The following is a 20865-nucleotide window of genomic DNA, read 5'->3' on the forward strand; positions in this document are numbered from 1 at the left end:
AAAATGCGGGTTTTAAAACTAAAATCAAACACAAAACTAAGCTATGTACTGCGCCAAAAAATGTCAGAAATGCAAATGCTACAATATTCAGATTGACCCATTGAGTCTTAACAATCACATGAGTAGCGTTGATGATAACACCAAATTAAAAAAAAAGGTGTAGCCAGATAACAAATGAATTAAAGGCATTATTTTCTAATTTTAAATATTAAAACAGTTTTATTTCTAACTGCATTGTTACAAATGTTCAAATTTGCAATGATACATAACAGTTGCGTTGAAAATAAATGAAAAGACGGTTTCTGTTTGTAGATAATTTCAATAAAATTTGTATTACGGTGTGATATTTCTAGATTTTATCTGCAAAATGAATTTTTGTTTTGCTTTGTGAATTCAATCAAACTGACAGCTTTGATGACAGGTTGAGATAGTAGTAAAACTTTTAATGGTATTTTGGTGTACATTTTTGTTGCAAAAAGAAAGAAAAAAGTAAACAAATATATTTCCTCTGAATTATTAATATCAATACTTTAACCTCCGGTATCTGGTCCTGAAATAAAAAGTGAAATTAAATTACAATACTCCGAAAATGTATTCATTAGAGATAAGTGCCCTTTCCATCAATACACCTGACAGATCAATTAAAACATCACAGATGAAAACTGATATCTTATATGTAAGAGAGCATGTTTCTAAAGCTTTTTTAATGAATAAAGTTATCATATGAACACATGCACTTAAATAAGTAAAAGTACACGTATGCAAAGATTCTTAAACGTCTATCAGGTTCATTTTGCCGAACACTTTGGACCACGAAATGTATATAATAGTATAGATAAACGTATAAAAAGAGTCCTTAGCATTTTAGGGTCTCAAAATATTATCATTTTGTCAACCACTTTAGACGCACGAAATTTATAATACGTTGTTTTCATTTTAAAGAACGTGTACAATGAAACGACAGTCTTTAAAGTCATACTAGGACTAGATATTTTTCACACGATATATACAACCTTTTTGGTTGATGGTTATTATACAATGGGATAGCGTATTGTTATTGATGGGTGTTGGTATAAATGTATACTAGGTAAATCTGAATAAAAACATATTTTTTTAAGTGAATGTAAAGTACTAAAAGTTCACTAAAACTTGAGATAAAGCCTGATCAGAATATTTTCGTTTAACATTCAATTATTATTATATTAAAGATGCAAATCTTAAGTATTATGTTATTTATACCATAAACCGGACATTTATTCGTACATTAAGAAAAAAAGAACAATAGCAATCTTAACGACCTAAATAGGCGTGTTTCTTCGCGAATAGTTTGTTAACCCATTATAAGATATTTATTGCAACGTTATCTTATAAAATTATGATCATGAACCTCTTCATCATTATATTATAATTTTATCTTACAAAATTATGCCCGTGAACTTTTTCTTCATTATTCAAAGCAAACTTTATAGAGCAAATATTTTCATACAATAGATAAAAAGCTGTAAAAGAACTTTTATTGCATGTGTCCAACAATTGAAACAGAATGAAGAAAATGATCATTCCATGTATAGGTCATTGACCAGATGTGATATGTAATTTACATGCTACTTCTGGTGGGATATAAAAACAAATATAGGAAAAAAAGGTATACCGGTGTTCAAAGTCATAAATCGATTGGAAGAAATCACATCAAGATCACAAACTAAAACCGAGGAAAACACATCAACACGTAAGACGGAAAACAAAGGAATAACAGGAACACTGAAGTGCAAAAAAAAACAAACATCAACATATATAGAAACAAACTATTCGATAACAACTGTCCTTTTCCAGACTTGGTACAGGACATTGTAAGACAAAAATGGTGGGTTGAACCTGGTTTAATGGCTGGCCAAACCTGCTGCTTTGTGACAATGTTAAGGAATATCGCTTAAATGACAATTCTGCGTGACAGAAATACAACTCAAACACATGCAAGAATATTTATCCCAGAGCACAAAAAATGTAATGTAATAGTCAACACAACATGCATACCACAGAACAACAACGAACTATTCATCTACGACACACACCACAGGATATCACAAACAGTGACGCGTTTACGTAACTAACATGCAATATCGAACTTTATACAATTGTTTTCGCAAAACACTCCAAACAATTTTCATGACAATGATGGTATCGAAAGGGAATTTTATATTTATTTGGACTTCAAACGATAAGACATAACAGATTTTTCAACTGAAACCATAACAGAAACATAAAAAAATAAATACATGAATAGTGGATGTAAAAAAAATACCGAGACATGTCGTATAAATTCACACTCGGTATGACAATCCTATTCGAGAATATGTCAATGATGGTATTGAAAGGCAATTTTATAACTGTTTGGACAACACACGATAAGACATAATACATAATTCAATCGAAACAACAAAAAACATCAAAAATAAATACATGCATGTTGGATGTACAAAATACCGAGATACATTGTATAGCAAAAAAAAATAACTTCAGGTCTAATTGTCCCTAACTCTCTCACTGTGGAAGGAAACAAAACGATTCGCACACGTGAACAAAATTATGTTTTAACACTGTCGGCAAGAAACTTATGTTAACAATTTGAATTATATACAGATTAATCATATATCGTGATCTTTAACTTATAAATTATGAAAGGTGAAAAAGTCTACTCAACGACGTTTTATTGATTAACGTCAGTCTAGGGGGTTTAATGTAAGGAAAAGAAAGACAAAGTCAAATCGCGGGGTTTAGTGAAAGGAAAATAAAGAATCATTTTTAATAAAAAGTTTGGGTATTGTTATCAAACATAACACTTGATATTGACAACTGCTAATAACAGCTCTGAAATCGAGCCGAAGAAATCCTTTGTGTCACATTGCTCAGTTGTTTAATATGTGATTAATTCCCGCATGAATGTAGGCTAGATTGATACTGTATCATTGTTATAAAGAAGTTTATTACATAATTTGTTTTAAAGAAGGGAATCCGATCAGTGATTGATTGTATTACTCTCTAATGGCAACGTATCTATTGTATGCTACAAATTGTAATTGCTTAAATGTTTATTGTTTTCCTTCTCATTAGTTTTTTTTTTTGACAAAATAGAAATTTTTAGATATTAAAGAAATAAATACGAGAATATTATAAAACTAATAAGTTCAAGTTTCCTTCCAGTAATTTTAAATTAACCAATACTAAACTATCTTTTTCATTTGTACTGTTTTCGCATTATAAATCACAATACCCACTTAGTATCGACAATGAAATTTGTTCATATTATAAATGATATTCACCGAGAACACATATTGGTAGATGCCACTATTTCACGCCTCACATAGCGGAAATCCTTTGCTAAAAACAGTTGTTTTCCTTTCGTTTGATATGTTTGAGATTTTGATTTTGCTACTTGTGATGGGACTCTACGGTTTGAATTTTCCTGGGAATTCGATATTTTTGTGATTTTACCTTTGAATTAGACTTAGTACAGCTTTGTTTTCAAAATTCCATAATCACGTACATAACAATATAACTGAGATGTTTAAACTAGATATAATTACATATCATCTTCAGATTGATAATAAATTCAATATATATTTAAACTGATAACATAATAAGATATCTTTATCTAACGCATTATTCCTTTACCTTATATTACAAACAACTTGTATTTAGAAAATCAATTTGATAAAAGCTATATAACACCAAGCATTAGTAAATGATTTGAAAAGAAATAGATTATCTATACTATTAAACGAGAAGACCTCATTTTGGGTGTCGCTTCTCCTCCTTCCACAATAAATTAATCATCATGCCTCTGTGTCCTATAGGTAACAGGTATAGTCGCATTTGTCATCCATTCTTATGATCATTCAGTTTGGGTTATTTTGGGATAAAAACGAAAAAGAATGCGTCCGGATATTTTCCCGTCATTGGACAAAACTTTAAGTCAGATTAGTCTTCCGGTTTGTGTTTTTTTTGTACTTTGAACATACAAAGACTATGAATAAAGTATATAAATTTGCTTTGTGCTATCATTTTGAGTTCTAGCATGTATCATCCTTGCTTAACGTGTTTCAGTTTGGGTTATTTAGGGAGGAAAACGAAAATGAATAATATTTGCTATTTACTATCAATTAGTTTACAGTGGCGGATCCAGAACCTTTCATGAGGGAGGGGGCGCTGACTGACCTAAACGGGGGGGGGGGGGCGTTCCTCTCATGCTTCAGTGATTCCCCATATAATCAACAATTTTTTTTCAACGAAATGGGGGGCAGGGTCCCAGCCCCCCCCTTTTGGGATCCGCTTATGGTTTAATATCAACGGCGGTCACTGCGGATATATTTCTGTATACTTACATACATTTATTAACTATGAATAACTGTTTTTGTTACAAAAACAGAAGGTATAAAAATCGGGGTATAAAAATGTGCCCAGTCCCTAAGTACCTTTGACTTTTGATACCTCTCCTGAAATTCTTCAGTCAGTATATTTTTTTTTACAGTTTACATACGCTCTATTTCCCCGCGATTTCGCGGGTGTGTTCTAGTCTAATTTAAATTTCACTACGTAAAAGCACAATCTTTTACTTCATATTGTATTAAAGCTATTTTTGTCGCGATATTGAAAAATCAACGATTTATTTTGAAATGCATAAAACATGGTATTTGAATATAAATGAAAAAATGCATAGATTTGTGTCAACAAATAATAGTTTTATTTATATACAAATTCATTTTTCGACATCTATATCATACTCATCAAAAATATATTACCGAAAATCAAGGTTATGCGATAAGTGTCTATAGACTTTTCTTAATGCGATGTATGGCTGATAGAAATGACTTATCCTGAATGGTGACGCCAAGTACTTTATTTGCATTTTCGTCATTGTTAACTGAAGAATCAAAATTTGCCTTGGTTTTCTATTCATTTTCTTATATACTTAAATGTTGTAGGTGTTATCTATAAGTTTAATTAAATATTGAGCGAGAACAACATTCTCTAGTTTAGTTTCTTAAAACCTGATACAATCTGATTAATTAGTCGTTTTCCCTTAGCAAGAAATATTGTGACGGCGTTAAGTGTTGTACATGTCCGTTTGTTTAAGTTTTGTTGCCAAAGCATAAATCTTGTTTTTCATATGCAACAATGTTAAGAAAAGTGTAGAGGTACCAAGGGAACATTCAAAGCTCATAAGTTGAATAGAAACTGAAAAATCCATGGTAAAAACAAAAATATCGAAAAACAAATAAGTCCAAAAAAACGCTACATAGAAGACCGAAGACTTGGGAAACAATACTCACTCATAGAAAACGAAATGATTCTGATATGATTTCGAGTTCAGCGGTCAAATTTCGAATCAAAAGATGACCTACAAATTTAAAGCATGTACGTTTAATCTTGGAAGTTTCTACACAATTCACGGAAATCTAAATGGGAGAAAAAAGTTAAAATTCTTTAGTAATCTGTGAATAACTAACTAATGCTCTTGAATGTTTTAGGTGGCTGTCAAAATAATCGATAAACGAAAAGCAAAAGAAGATTCATACGTTAGAAAGAATCTTCGGAGAGAAGGAAAGATTTTGCAAATGGTTAGACACCCTAATGTTGTGCAGTTACTGGAAATTATGGAAACAGAAAATAGTTACTACCTTGTAATGGAATATTGTAAAGGTGGAGATCTCATGGATTATATTTGTCAACGCAAGAAACTTGTAGAGAGAGAAGCTAAGCGATTCATACGACAAGTAATTTCAGCACTAGACTATTTACACAGAATGGGAATACTACATAGGTATGGAAATTGTTTGCATTATAAGTCGGTATCATGTGACTTAGCATTTTCAAATTGATTAAGTACATCCTCCTTGTTTCAAAATACCATGATCATATAGAGGGAAAAAATAAGAATATTTTTACATTATGGTAGATTCATTCAAGAAAGAATACCAATAACCAATAACCATATGAATGCACATGATTTTATAGCGTCCAAATGTTTCTACCCCCTTGAAAAATCAAAAACTCCTTGAAAAGCAGTTCTGACCCAGCAGAAGTATGACAAAGTATATAATTTCCTTGGTTACAATATGTGCTTCTATACAGCTGCCAAGAAAAAGTAAAATCGACGAAAATTCAAAACGGAAAGTCACTAATCAAATGGCAAAATCAAAAGCTCAAACACATCAATCGAATGGATAACAACTGTGTTACAGCCACTATTATGACAAATATTGCGGAATCGCGTTACAGAAAAACAACCTTGATATTATTAGAATTAAACGTTTATGAGCATAATGTTTTTATATACTACTGAGTAAAAATGAGAAAGACAAGCTTGTTCAATTTGACCATCAGGAGATGTGGTATGGTTGCCAATGAGACAACTACCCAACAAAGTTTAAATGACGTGGATGTAAGCAATTAAGTTTAGTTTTGTATTCGTATGGGAATTTTAGATTTAAAGCAAGAACATAATTTTATAAACTGGACCTTAACAAATAAAATGGACTTGTTTAAGGGGACATGTTACCATCGGAACCCCCAGCAACGGTAGCGACCTAGTTTAAGTAAAACAATTAGAACAATTTCCATGCGCACCTTATCGTGTTTCTCGAGAAGAAGAAAAAAAGCCGTCGTCAAGTACTTTATAACCTTTGTTTTTCTTTAACCTGTATGTGAGATGTTAAACACTCATCTAAATTCATTCATCAAAATATATCAAGTTTGTATAAGAACTTTATTTTGGTTTCTATCAAACTATATACGGAACAAGTAATCTGTTATATTATTCACATATATTATATCAAGTAATTGACTTTCCATTTTCATCATGTGCATGAAAGCAAACGTAATTAGATACGAACATTGTGTTATGTTATGTACCTGCAATTACAACATCTAGACTCCATCAATCGACTGTGGCATAATTACATGTATACAATTTCATGTATTAATCAAAGTGAAACACGCACCTGCTCACATTATTCGTCTGTGTACCGTTCGACCTAAAAAAAAAAAACCCAAACATATATAATACCTTACTTAAGATTTCATTACAGCGGTAATGTTTTGAATCACATCAACTCGTTCACAATAGCTAATGTAACCATTTAGAAAAGAATAGTGAAAATACAGGGTATTAATATACGTCAATAAGACTTAAAAGAAATAAAATTTAGACATCTATGAACACTTTGGAAGACAATCATGATACTCAATAACCTTTATGATGTAATGAAGCCAAATGTAACACTATAATACCTTTTTTTTTAACACTCTTATTGATTCTTTATTGAACATATTGCTGTTTAACAATTAAACTTTGTGTACAGCATTTCATCAAGTTTCCCTGTTAAATTACCACTGAATACCCAGGGATAATATTCAGTAAAATTAAATAATAAATAACATTGGTTTAATTAACACTACAATACCACTGTCCCAGGTTAGGGGTTGGGTTGGGATCCCGCTAACATGTTTAACCCCGCCACATTATTTATGTATGTGCCTGTCCCAAGTCAGGAGCCTGTTGTCTTTTAAGGATAGTTGTCTCATTGGCAATCATACCACATCTCCTATTTTATAATGTATAGGTATTATCATTGTATACCAGTCCGTGTTGAGGTTATTGTGTTTTTGATTATCCTTCTCAGTTAGAGTCAGATAGAATGTTGTTTAAATAGTTGTTATTGAACTTGAATTCGATTTTTAGAACTGCAGCTATGATCTCACCAGTACTTTGTGTCCTAAGTCTTTTTGTTAGTTGTGTTCTGTGTTTTGTGTAATCTGATGAGTCAATGATTGTTTAAACTGATTTATTATATCTTTTTCTTTGTGTATGATGTTACAACACTGTCAAATGTTAGTCGAATTGTTTTGCACAAATAAACATATTTCTATCTGTCAAATTAAGTATATGCTTACCCCAAGCAAGAAGCCAGTCATTCAGTGGTTGTTGTTTTCCGGACGATAATAATAATAATTGTTTCTGGTGTTTGATTTTGTACATAAATCAGACCAATAATTTGTTCGTTTAAAATGTTTTGCATTTGTTATATCGGGGCTTTCTGTATATTGATATGCGGTATGGACTTTACACAATGTAGATTGTCGTACAGTGACCTATATTGGTACAATGTAATTCTACGGCATTTATCGCTGGTGGAAAATTCTCTAACTGGAAAATATTTAACAGTAGCTACACTCTAAACGTAGCTCTGTATAAAATCTAAGTTTCGAGATGAGTAACATTTAAAAGTATTGCAAAACTTCTCTCAAAGTCCATACTTGTATATCATACATATACATATTTTTCATCCCGATTAAAATGCAAATTGAACAGCAATGCCTTCGTACTCATCATTCAATCTTAACCATTCCGGAATTTCCATGAGTATAAGGACTTTTACTTTTCCTCTTAACAAGATGTTCCTGTATATTTTTTGGAAGAGGGCTTATACAAACATTGAATATTTTACAAGTATTGTTTTCCCCTATATAGTGCTGTGATATTTTATTAGATTCTTTCGAACCGAAATGAAGGTTTGTCCCTAGTCAAACTTCAACCGCCAATGAAACTGGCCACTATGAAAAAGCTGAGGTATTACACACCATCAAATAATCATTACAGCAGTAGTTACATAAACAATGTTATTTTCTCTGATATATTAAGAGGTCGTTAAACCATAGTATATACTAATGAGATTTACCTTTTTCACCTTTGCGGTTTAATGAGTCGAAAATACATGTCATTAGTTTGTCGATCTGAAACATCAATGAAAACTTCTAAATAATTGGCAAAAATCAATTTCATTTGATTGAAAACAACGAGCGAAAGGAAAATAATGTAAATCTGTACTTGGCACCATGTAAGATATTAATCTGATGTTTGATAGTATTTTCGATCATACTGTAAAATTGAATGGTAATTAATCACGGAAGTCCGTTAATGATCTATAAATAGCTATATATATAATACAACGATTGTTCCACAAGTACTCCTAATTCTTATTCTGACAACAGTACCATAAGGTTTTATACACAGACCTGTATTCAAGACTATATTAAGGGACATTAAATAACATTTCTATAACAATAACATTATTCACATATGACCAAAACGCCTAAAATGTCGTAGATTTCGCTAACACATTTATAGGTTTGACAGTTGGACGGATTGTTTTTCTCACGTTTGTGAGAGAAATAAAGACCAAACTCTTGCAATCATTGTAAACATGGAGTTAATAAACGATCAATGTAAAATCTAGTACGCCATGGTAGAGCATGCTTAACTTCTGTGTCATTTGGTCTTTTGTGGAGAGTTGTCTCATTGGCAATCATACCACATCTTCTTTTCTATATTTAAATAGAGGATTGTTACCAAATTTAAAAAGGCTCTGATTTGTAGTTCTTCTGAACAATGTTCAGAAAAAGTGCAAACATAGCTATTCTGTTAAGCGATACACATAGCAGCAGACAGATTAGCATGTCCGCATTAGCCACTGTATTCCCTCCTTCAAAATGGGATATAAATACTATCAAATCTTAAAAAGTTTTTTCTGTATAAATTCCTCAATAAAGTAAAAAAAAAGGGTATATATATTGTCTACTGATTCTTAGTAAGGAGTTATTTGCCAAGGGAACACACTAATCATGTCTGTTTTCAGTATCACTCAGACCCACTTTGACACGACTTGGTATATATTTTTCTAAACATTATAAAAAATGATACGTCTTTTTTATACCCCCGCTTTAAAAAAGGGGGGGTATACTGTTTTACCTCTGTCTGTCCGTCCGTCAGTCCGTCCGTCAGTCCGTCCATCAGTCCGTCAGTCCGTCCGTCCGTCAGTCAGTCCGTCCCATGAAACTTTCGTCACATTTTTCTCAGGAACTACACATCCACCCTTTCTGTAATTTGGTATCAACATTTATATATGTCAGCCATACCGTGTGATGCGTTTTCAGATTCATCACTTGACAACTTCCTGTTTACCGAACACTTGTCTGATTTTACACATTATAGCCAAGTTGAAAATTTTCGTCACATTTTTCTCAGGAACTACAATACAAGGATTTCTGAAATTTGGTTTCAGGATTTATATAAGTCAGCTATACCGTGTGATGCGTTTTCAGATTCATCACTCGACAACTTCCTGTTTACCGAACACTTGTATGATTTTACACATGATAGCCAAGTTGAAAATTTTCGTCACATTTTTCTCAGGAACTACAATACAAGGATTTCTGAAATTTGGTTTCAGGATTTATATAAGTCAGCTATGCCGTGTGATGCGTTTTCAGATTCATCACTCGACAACTTCCTGTTTACCGAACACTTGCATATTTTTACACTATTAATATTATCCACTTGCGGCGGGGGTATCATCAGTGAGCAGTAGCTCGCAGTTTCACTTGTTTTTTCTTTTTTTTTCTTTTTTTTTAATATATCAATTATCTTGATGTTCATAAATGAATCATAATTAAACCTAAATTTGTGTTCAACCGTTTTAGATTTGTTTTTAAATTTCATTTTAGAGACCTTAAAGTAGAAAATCTACTACTTGATGAGAATAGAGACATAAAAATTATAGGTAAGTATAAACCGTACACTGCAATTTGTGTTTGTTGTTAGGTATTTAGAATAGATTTATCTCTCTATAAATTGTTTCCGATATTTAAAAGATTACACTTATTCCTAGGAAACTGTTATTTTTTTTAACATATATTATATCCGATCAATAGATTAATACATTTACACTGAAACGCACAAACATATTGAAAGTAACATGTAATGGTAAATTTTCCGAAAAAAACGAACTAATAAGCTATAATTTTGGTAAGTTTATTGGTTGGAGAGAGAAAATTGCCATGCAATTATGCCGGCTACGGCAAATATATGCATAATATATATAAGTAGATATGTTGACATATACCAGACAGCGAACGGAATTCTAAATCCAATTGTTTTGGAAAGGTTAAATGTGTTTAGAATCAAGATAGAGAATCAAATAAAATGTCCATAAACATCATAAATAAGAACATATGTTTTTTGTAAACGGATCAAAATAGTTTCATCTGATATGACCCTGTTTTCATAATTAAAAGTAAAAATTAAAATTATAGCAATACTATCTACATAGGAAAAGTGCATTGACGTATTACACACTATGTAACAGTGATTCAAATAGAAGTTGTTTTCTTTCCTCCTAGACTTTGGTCTTAGCAACAAGATAAAAGTTGTAACAACAAAAGATGGAGTTCGAGCCCAGGAACATCTAGTCACACAATGTGGAAGTCCAGCATATGCTGCACCAGAGTTACTTGGGAGAAAGAAATATGGACCTCAAGTTGATGTCTGGAGCATGTAAGGACTGTTTTATTTCATTTATGAGTTTGCGAACTCCTATATTGTATAACAATATGCCGTTTAATATGATTTTTATAATTCCAGATTGTTAAAGTAAAACAAAAAGTATAAAAGTAATATACTTTCAAAAGTGGAGGTATCAAAATTAAATTGGACGAAGAGGTAGAACACGATTCTTAAAAAACGAAAAATTCCGCTGTCAAATTATAGATTTTACGGTTAATCACAACACAAAAGATTTGACGTAAATGCGCGACGAGCAGAAGACGAAACATCTCTAAGTTGTTCTTACATGAGCAACACTAAATGTATACAAATTAACCTTTTAACATTGATCATTATATGTTATTTAGCAATAACAAGATTATTCATTATGTTACAGAAAAAAAATTATCTTTTTTTAAAAGTATGTTAAATTTTATTTATTTAGTTTTGATTTATAAACCGGGTATATTTTTTTTTCAGCGGAGTCAACATGTTTGCAATGTTGACTGGAAACCTTCCATTTACTGTTCAGCCGTTTAACATAAAAGTTCTTCACAACAAAATGATAGCCGGTCAAATGAACCCAGTCCCAGATACAATTAGTAGAGGTATGTAATGGGAGAAATATAATACTACGTGTAATACAAAACTCAACCAAAAGTCAGTAATCAAGAAAGTAGATATCAGCAGCTAAACAATATATATAAATTGTGAAAGCCGACTAGAAATTAGGTCTGATTTTCAGAACTGAAATTATCCGGTTGTCGTAGATGTATGAAAAAAGCTGAAAATCTAATAACATTTGTTTAAGAACGACTGTTTTGAGCAGCGGTATACTACTGTTGTCTTTATTTATCAAAGCCACTGCCATTACACTATTATAAGTTACATAGGGTTTCATCAATACATTTACCTTGCTTTGTTATGGGCTTGATTAAAATGATACATTTTGTTCATAATTTCCTGTTCGTAGTATTTTATTATTGTTCTGAGACTAAGGCTGCAGCTTCGTTTTCATCACAAATTCATAAAACAAATGTAACGACAAAGGCGCATTCACATTGGTTAAAATCGATCGTTATACTTTATGAATAAACTCATTGCAATTCTGTTAATATCTATACATTCATCATGCTTAACTTTTAAGTACTTATCATATTCATATTGTGTTAAATAGATTTTGATTGATTGAGAAACCCCATAATGACAAACAGTATATTATTGAAGATTATAACACTAGTTGGTTTCCACATTCACAATAGGAATGTTGTCTATCTCGGTAACGTTGAATTAAGAGATTTTTTTTTATCTTTGAATATTGTCACTGACATCTTCTGTTTGAAATTGTTTCGGCATTGTTTTTTCAAATTGTCTATTAAAAATCAATTTATTACATAACGATACGTCTAAGTGTTTTTGTAACAAGTGTATGCGTAATAACCATCTGCAGGAAATACTTGGGATCACAAATCGACAGGTCCCATAATATTATATTGAAGGAATATGATTTAAATGAGGTTTTAGTTTCACACATATTAAACGAAATTAGAGAGAGCCCATTTAAATTGCTAAAAAAAAAAGTTATTTTTTGTTTTATTCAACATGAACAAATGTCACTATAATTCTTCAGAAACATTGTCCTTTGACTGTTAAGGCTGGCCTCTATCTATGACCGATACTGTTATTAAAACATTGTTAGCGTTCACAACTGTGGGCTCCCGATCATTCCTGATGTTTGATATTGGAGAACAAGGCTTAGAATTCACTAATCTTTATTTCTTTCATATTTAGAAATAACGTTAAATCCACGACCATTTATTTTACAGTGCCGTATAATGCCATGGTACAAGTTATTTCATACATCCATAATTGAGCTATGTAAATTATAAAACAATACTTGTTTATTTATTGTTTTACTTATTTATTAATCTAAGTGTATCAATGCGAACTAATTTCTTTTCCGTCTTCTCACAGACTGCCGAGATTTAATACGGAAACTCCTAACTCCGGACCCAGATAAAAGAATAACATTAACTGAGGCAATGAAACATCCATGGATTGCAGAAGGTAAGATATACTAGTATATATATAGCAACCATAGAAAATATATGATAGAAAACAGGATGAAACAGTGCTAAAAATCTATTAGGAATACTGATTTGTTTTAAACATATTTATTTTTAGTGATTGGGAAACAATATATTAATCCCTTTCCACTTTGCGGGTGCGTGTGTGAGTGAATACTGCTTTCATTGTTAGTCTGCAATTTTTCTCATCAAAGGTTCATGTATTGCTCGTCATGGGCATCAAACATATTTGGAATTGATTAATGACTCAATGAGTAAAAAAAAACAAGACATTTCAAAAGGATATAAAAAAGAATTCTCTGCTTTAATACACAAGAATGCAATCTAGGTGACATGCTTTGTTTTATGTTGTTGTATAATTGCTTACTTAGTTATACAACATGGCTTTAAAATTCATAATGCAAAACACTATGTAAATCGATCGAATATTTTACAACAAACAATTGTTTTTTCAGTAGCAAAACAATCCTTAGTTCTATTTAAACTCTTCTTTTCTTGTCAACCTTATCATTCTGTCGTTAAGCTTGGAGACAGACCTGGAAACCGCTTAATGAGAATATGACGATAGCTACATTTAAAAATAATATTAACTAAAAACCAAATCAATGGTGTATTATTACTGTTACAAGGATTATAAATACATAATGCTTATATTACATTAGCTTGTGTGATATTCTCATATATTATACACGTAAAAGTACGGGTTCAAACTGGAATTGGTACCATTTGGTTGTATTCCAGGTTTACTATTCAAAAAGACATGAAATGTTTAATAGTAACATTTTCATGGAAAGTCAATTAGCAGAAGATTATTTTCAATACGAAAATGTCTATGTGTTCTCTTATATTAATAGGTAAAACTAAACCCCTTGAACGATCAGTGTTTCCAAACAGGCGAAAAAGTGATGAGCTAGATGAGACAATATTAAAACATATGAGTGAAATCCAAGGATTTCGGCTTGGTGAAGTCATCCGGTTTGTCACCGGGAATCTGCCAAGTCCAGCACTTTCTATGTATCATACCCTAGATCAAAGATTGAAAAGATATTATGCAGATATGAGAGTAAGAGGGAAAATGTCTGCTTTAGAAAGCTACTCAAACAGAGCAGGACAAGCATTTCAGACGTACCAGGTGAATGTTAAATAATGGATACACACAATACATGAGATAACCCCACTCTGACAATTTCAAATAGAAATATCACCCTCTTGAATATACTATTTGAAAATGTTTCAAGAATCAACGAAGATTGTCTTAATATGGGTGATAAAAAGTCATTCTTAATCAACAAGTAAAGAGGGACAACTCTAATCAAGAAAAGAAAGCTATAGAGAAAATTTACTCCAGAATTACATTTTTATGTAAAGTTTAATTTGTTTTATTCTAAATGTCAGTTTATTTTGGGACATTTTTTCATTCTAGATTTTGCTTAGGTAAAGTATTTTCCTGTTACTGTTCTTAATATAGACAATAGTAGTTAATTGATATTAAAATCACATATATCAATAAAACAAGAACTATCTTTAAAAAAGATATCCGACGTATTTAAATTTGAGTATATGTTTAAAACTATCATTTCGATTACCTTCAGAAGCACAATGACTTAATGATGCAGGACCTCTTTAATTAAATCTCCATCTGAATGTAACTACAAGAAGGCGATTGCAGTGCACTGAAAACCTGCATAGTTTGACACAAATTGTCCTTGGTGGCAACGCCCGTTCACTACCTTCATCTTGTGAACAACAATGCTATAACTATCTAAAAATCAATGAATTACCAACAAAAGAACGTTACAAATTGTTTTGTGAATATTCCGATTATATTTAAATAAGTGATTTACCATTTAAATAACGTTTTCTCTGTTTGTGTTACTCCGCGGAAATCTCACATGCGTAGGTGCGTTCTAAAAGTCATATACGTTCGTACAACAAAGTTTACATTAAAAATTATATAACTGTTCCGAATAAACAGCTGTCATTGATGGAAAGAGCTATTGGAGAAACAATTATTTTAATAAAAATATAAATCTTTGTAAGATCTAGTTCAAATATTTATAGTTTTTCACTTGCTTTCCATCACGATATAATTAACGAGACTTTTTTCAAACACAACCAAATCACCCACCATGACAGCATTTTGTCCAATCACAGAAAGGATTTTCGAGCATGCGTATTCTGTTGCCATAGTTAAGCGTCCTTAAGTTCAAAGGGCGCAAACCGAAACTATACCGACTACGTCGGAAAAAGAGGTTACAAATACAATCAAAGATAACATAAGATTTTTAAATTAAACAAAGAGTGCATGGAAGTCGAATCTTTTGATTATTATTAAGACTACTTTTGTGCCTAAACACTGCCGTCGGACCATTAATCTACCAGCATTCAAAAGGAGTCAATATGCATCGCTTTAAATAACATTATCACGTACTTGAGATGGAATAAAGTGTATTACTCTATTAGGCTCAGTTGTTCTGTGTTGTTTTTTGTGTTACCATATATACCCATGAACCTTTTGGTTTTAAATACTTTCGGTTGGGTTTTTTTTTTTTTTTTTTGCAAAAGTGTGTTCCATTATTTGTACCTGATAAAAGTTATCATCGAAACACGTATTGTGCGTACAGAAATCATTTCAGTTCTTTTTATTATTACTGATACGTTACCACTGATGTTGAACTTTTTCTAGGTACGAAAACACAGATCAGTGCCGGCTTCTCCAATACCGACAGCTCCTATAATGAAAGAAAACAAAGAAGAGAAGAAACAGACTGTACATACATATCATGTGCTATCAAATATAGAGAAAGATCTTACTATTGTAGAAATAGATGAAAATGCCAATCACATTAATATCAGAGGTATAATTATTTAATTAATCTTTTATCAGTATTAATATCGTACACAATATTACATCTAAGTAAAAACATTTAGTGCACAAAAAAATCTATTTCAATATGGACATGGACATTTTCCGCGAAAAAATATTGATTACATTTTAATTAGAATATAAAAATAAGAAAATGTGATATGATTGCGAATGAAATAACTCTCCACTATAGACCAAACGAAGTTAAAGTTAGCAAGTATACCATAACGTACAGCCTCGAACAACACAGAGCAAAAAATATATTGCATAGCAAGCTATAATAACCATGAAACGAGAAATGTAAAACCAATTGAACGAGAAGACTAACGGTTTGATTGATGTTCAACAATAAACGACAATCAAATATAATATACAGAAATCCATTTACATGATTTAGTTAATAATCAAATTCATCCTATTACAGAAACGTTACCACATTTTAAAAAATCCTCTTCTATATTTATAATATAGAATTAAAATAAGCAACATTCTTTTAAAGTACAATTTTTAATGTGACTACAAACAAAGTCCTCAATTGCCTTAGTCAAGGTATTTTTACTCTATAAATGACACAGCAATCGTACAATTTTCTGTATATGTACAAAGCCATTCAATTTCAGAAATTCAGTGAAAATACAAAGAAGAACTGTTCAATATCATATCATAGAAACGCAGAATAAATTTTAGCCGATCCCAAAATAAGTTATTTAATTTACAAAACAACCTCAGGTGTTATGTTAAACAATCAAGACAGTCTAAATTATTACGAACTCGTATAAACATTTGATGAAGAATAAATGTTACAATAGATGTAGTTTAATCTTTATAATAGTTCGTTTTTAGTTCTGATATCTTATTAGAAATTTAGTTTAATCTTTATAATAGTTCGTTTTTTAGTTCCGATATCTTATTATTTTGCAGTTTGTGATCCTGTAAGAGCGGGAAAAGGTAAAGAAAACGAACAGGAAGGCAAAGAAAATCAACAAAAACCAAATATCGATACTACAGGAGAAATAAAGGATCAAACAGAGAAAAAAGTACTCATGCCAAAATTAGCTCAGAAATGCACTGTGCTTGACCGTAACACGCCAAACAATGGTGCTACAATTTCGCGATCATCTTCCCCGGTAAAGGAACGGTGTGAATCGCCAACCAAATCTCGAAGAGGTTCACTGACGAAACCAATTTTATCTCCAAGGAAAGTAAATCCAAAAGCACAGACTGATTTAGGACTTTCTAAAGACAAAACAAATAAAAACGATAATTGTAGAACTTATTCTGCTCAAGCTGGCTTTAAACGATTCCAGCGAATATCAGTGGATGGTTCTAGAAATACACAATATGACCTAAATGGAAGATTTATACGAAAGACAGAGGTCAAAATTGTGAACAACAAAAAAAAAATTGACTTGATTTATTCCACAACGAGTGACAACTCATCTGACAACAGTTCAAAACTTTCATGTCACTCACCAACGCTTTCTGAACGTTTCAACAGTCCAATTGTGGAACAGACTAAAATGTTCTTACGGGCAAAACTTAACAATGGTAATATAAAAACCGGTATTTCTAAAGACCAATCAAAAGACGACAATTCAATCGAAGAAATTTCGCCGATATCGTCACCGTCTAAACAAATGAGTTCTCGCGCAACAACGCGAACTGATTTATCGTCATTTGCAAAAGATGGACATATCGCACTTCCATGTATTACACCAGTTCAGAGAAATAGTTGATAAATAGTCCAAAAATAAAATTATCTTTCTACAGTGTTCATACAAATGTTTATTCAACAACAACGAAAAGCTTATATTGTTGATCATTTTGATATTCTTGATTTGCTTTATTCTGTAAATTGTGCAATATGAACTATTAAATAAAGTCTTCAATTGTTAATTATAATGATTTATCGATTTTGTCGGAATGTAAACTATTACTTAGTTATAAAATATTCCTGGTATCTTCATCCCATTAGTCAATAAATTGTTCCTGGTTTCACCTGCGTGGTAGCTGAGCACTTGTATGCTGATACGATAAATTTGTGATACCCGAATTTTCTATAAATTTTCTGCCAATGAAATGTTAAGATCACTAGAAGCGCAGAGATTCTTCTACAACTAGGAAATCATGGTCCTCGCAAGATATGTAATAACTGGTAAATATAACTTTCATGAAAATATTGAGTTATGCTGGTTCTCATTTCGTTGTTTTGTGTTTGGGTTTTTAACCGTTAGGATTCGAATACCACGTTGGGTTATATGTCGGTTAGCCGCATGTCTTGACGAACTAAATCATAGGCTTTGTTAGTTATTTTCATGCAAAGTTTCATTAATTGTTCAATCCACAATTTTCTACATTAGAAAATGCCTGTACTAAGTTATGAATACGAAAGTTGTTATCCATACGTTTTATGTGTTAGTGCCTTTGATTTTGCAATCTGTTTAGGGACTTTCCTTTTTGAATTTTACACGGAGTCAGTATTTTTGTTATTTTACTTTTTATTTCTGTTTCTCACGTAAGTATGTATTTTTTGGTTTAAAAACAACTCTTACAATGCACTATATAGCACGCATATCAGAGTTTGTATAAATCAAAAAGAAATATGACCGATGCAAGCGACATTTTAAGTGTCAGGATATTGAACAGATGTTTTTACCAGTGTGATATTTTTCCTTAATTTGAACTTGGACGAAATGAGTTATATTGAAAATAAACTCATCATAGATACCAGGACTAAATTTGGTATACACGCCAGTCGCGCATTTCGTCTACAAAAGACTCATCAGTGACGCTCGAGTCCAAAAAAGTTAAAAGGCCAAATAAAGTACGAAGTTGAAGAGCATTGCGGATCAAAATTCCTAAAAGTTTTGCCAAATACAGCTAAGATAATCTATGCCTTAGGTAGAAAAGCCTTAGTATTTAAAAAAATTCAAAATTTTTAAACAGTAAATTTATAAATATAACCATATCAATGACAATTCATGTCAGCACAAAAAGCGCTGACTACTGGGCTTGTGATACCCTCGGGGAAATAAATCTCCACCAGCAGTGGCATCGACCCAGTGGTTGTAAATATACTCATCATAGATACCAGGACTAAATTTGGTATATACGCCAGACGCGCGTTTCGTCTACAAAAGACTCATCAGTGACGCTCAAATGTAAAAAAAAGTTAAAAAGGCCAAATAAAGTACGAAGTTGAAGAGCATTGAGGATCAAAATTCCTAAAAGTTTTGCCAAATACAGCTAAGGTAATCTATGCCCGAGGTAGAAAAGCCTTAGTATTTCAAAAACATCTTAATTTGTAAACAGTAAATTTATAAATATAACCATATCAATGACAATTCATGTCAGCACAAAAAGTGCTGACTACTGGGCTAGTGATACCAGAAAATGCAAGAATATGTTTCCATAGGACACGATGCCCTGCACAAATTATCACATTTCAATGATTAGTGAACCGAAAAATCTGGGACAAAACCTGATTTTGCAAATATTTTTTTTAAAATTTTACATCATTATCAATATGTTTGCAAATTTTCAACATTATCTCAATCTAAAAATTTAACATGATTCTGGATAAACGAAAAGACAACTAATATTGTGATTAGAACACAAGGTAAAAACATGACCTTTCTACGTGTGTATGTGGATTATATTTGTTTTTCATTTGGATATAATCAAACTGGGTCGTCACTACTGACACACCAGAAATCAAATGATTTTCGAATGTGTTTAGATTTGAACAACTTTGAAAAGCAGAAAACAGTGTCATTGTTTAGTTTAATTGCAATACACTGATAAATTCAAAAGTAAAAACCAAATTGTGTAAGTGTCGTTCATTAATACTATTTCATGTCTGCAACTTCATCTGGATGATAAATATAAAAAAAAGTATGATGACGTTCAATTAGTATATACAAGTCCATGTATATACTAGACAATCATGGGCTGAAACAAAATGGAAAGTCACAAACTCGACACGGATGGAGATCAGGTTTTTACATCATGCCTTTTCCTTAAGCAAGTTAAAATGAACTTCAAAGTACAATGTTTCTATAAAAAACGATTTTCTGGATTAACCCTCATCAGGACACACAAAGCCGAAAATTTGAAACCCAAAATGTATAAGGCACGAGAACTTTGACAAGCTATAAAAACAAAAAGTACCTATCAACAATAAACAACTGCAATTTAAGGCGAATTTTGCCTGAAGGAGTCGAACCCTTACTTTCTGTATAATTTCAAAATTTATAAACGGGCAATTTCAGACATTTAGTTCGAGCGTCACTGATGGGTCTTTTGAAGACGAAACGCGCGTCTGGCGTAAATACAAAATTTAATTCTGGTATCTATGATGAGTTTATTATGAATCATGTAAGTGCCGAAGTACTGACTACTGGGCTGATGATATTCTATATATGTAACATTTCTAACTAATTATATCGTTGTATAAACATATAAACAAGAACCTTGCTTCACATGCATTGAATTGTTTGTGCAATATCGATCATTATCTCTTGTTTGTTGGT

At 31.7% G+C, this 20865-nt stretch overlaps 1 protein-coding gene and 1 long non-coding RNA gene across 4 annotated transcripts in view; one reads left to right on the forward strand and one right to left on the reverse strand.

Moving 5' to 3' along the window:
- LOC143047907 (uncharacterized) overlaps positions 1-18235 on the forward strand; it is a 35075-nt gene extending 16840 nt beyond the window's left edge. For both annotated transcript variants that reach the window (XM_076221251.1, XM_076221250.1), the window contains exons 3-10: positions 5529-5821; positions 10564-10619; positions 11239-11392; positions 11861-11988; positions 13355-13447; positions 14322-14599; positions 16154-16325; positions 17255-18235. In XM_076221251.1, coding sequence (XP_076077366.1) covers positions 5529-5821; positions 10564-10619; positions 11239-11392; positions 11861-11988; positions 13355-13447; positions 14322-14599; positions 16154-16325; positions 17255-18069 — 1989 coding nt within the window. In that variant the 3' untranslated portion in view covers positions 18070-18235. The remainder of the gene's footprint in view (positions 1-5528; positions 5822-10563; positions 10620-11238; positions 11393-11860; positions 11989-13354; positions 13448-14321; positions 14600-16153; positions 16326-17254) is intronic.
- Positions 498-15439, reverse strand: LOC143047909 (uncharacterized). 2 transcript variants are annotated; one of them, XR_012969693.1, is made up of 4 exons: positions 15054-15439; positions 8739-8793; positions 6913-7034; positions 498-550 (listed from the first exon to the last, which is right to left on the reverse strand). It is a non-coding gene; the product is annotated as an uncharacterized LOC143047909 (long non-coding RNA). The 2 variants fall into 2 exon arrangements; XR_012969692.1 differs by having other exon boundaries at positions 15312-15372.
- Positions 18236-20865: the final 2630 nt, after the last annotated feature.

This window comes from Mytilus galloprovincialis, chromosome 10 (genome assembly GCF_965363235.1).
Source record: "Mytilus galloprovincialis chromosome 10, xbMytGall1.hap1.1, whole genome shotgun sequence".
Lineage (NCBI taxonomy): Eukaryota > Metazoa > Mollusca > Bivalvia > Mytilida > Mytilidae > Mytilus > Mytilus galloprovincialis.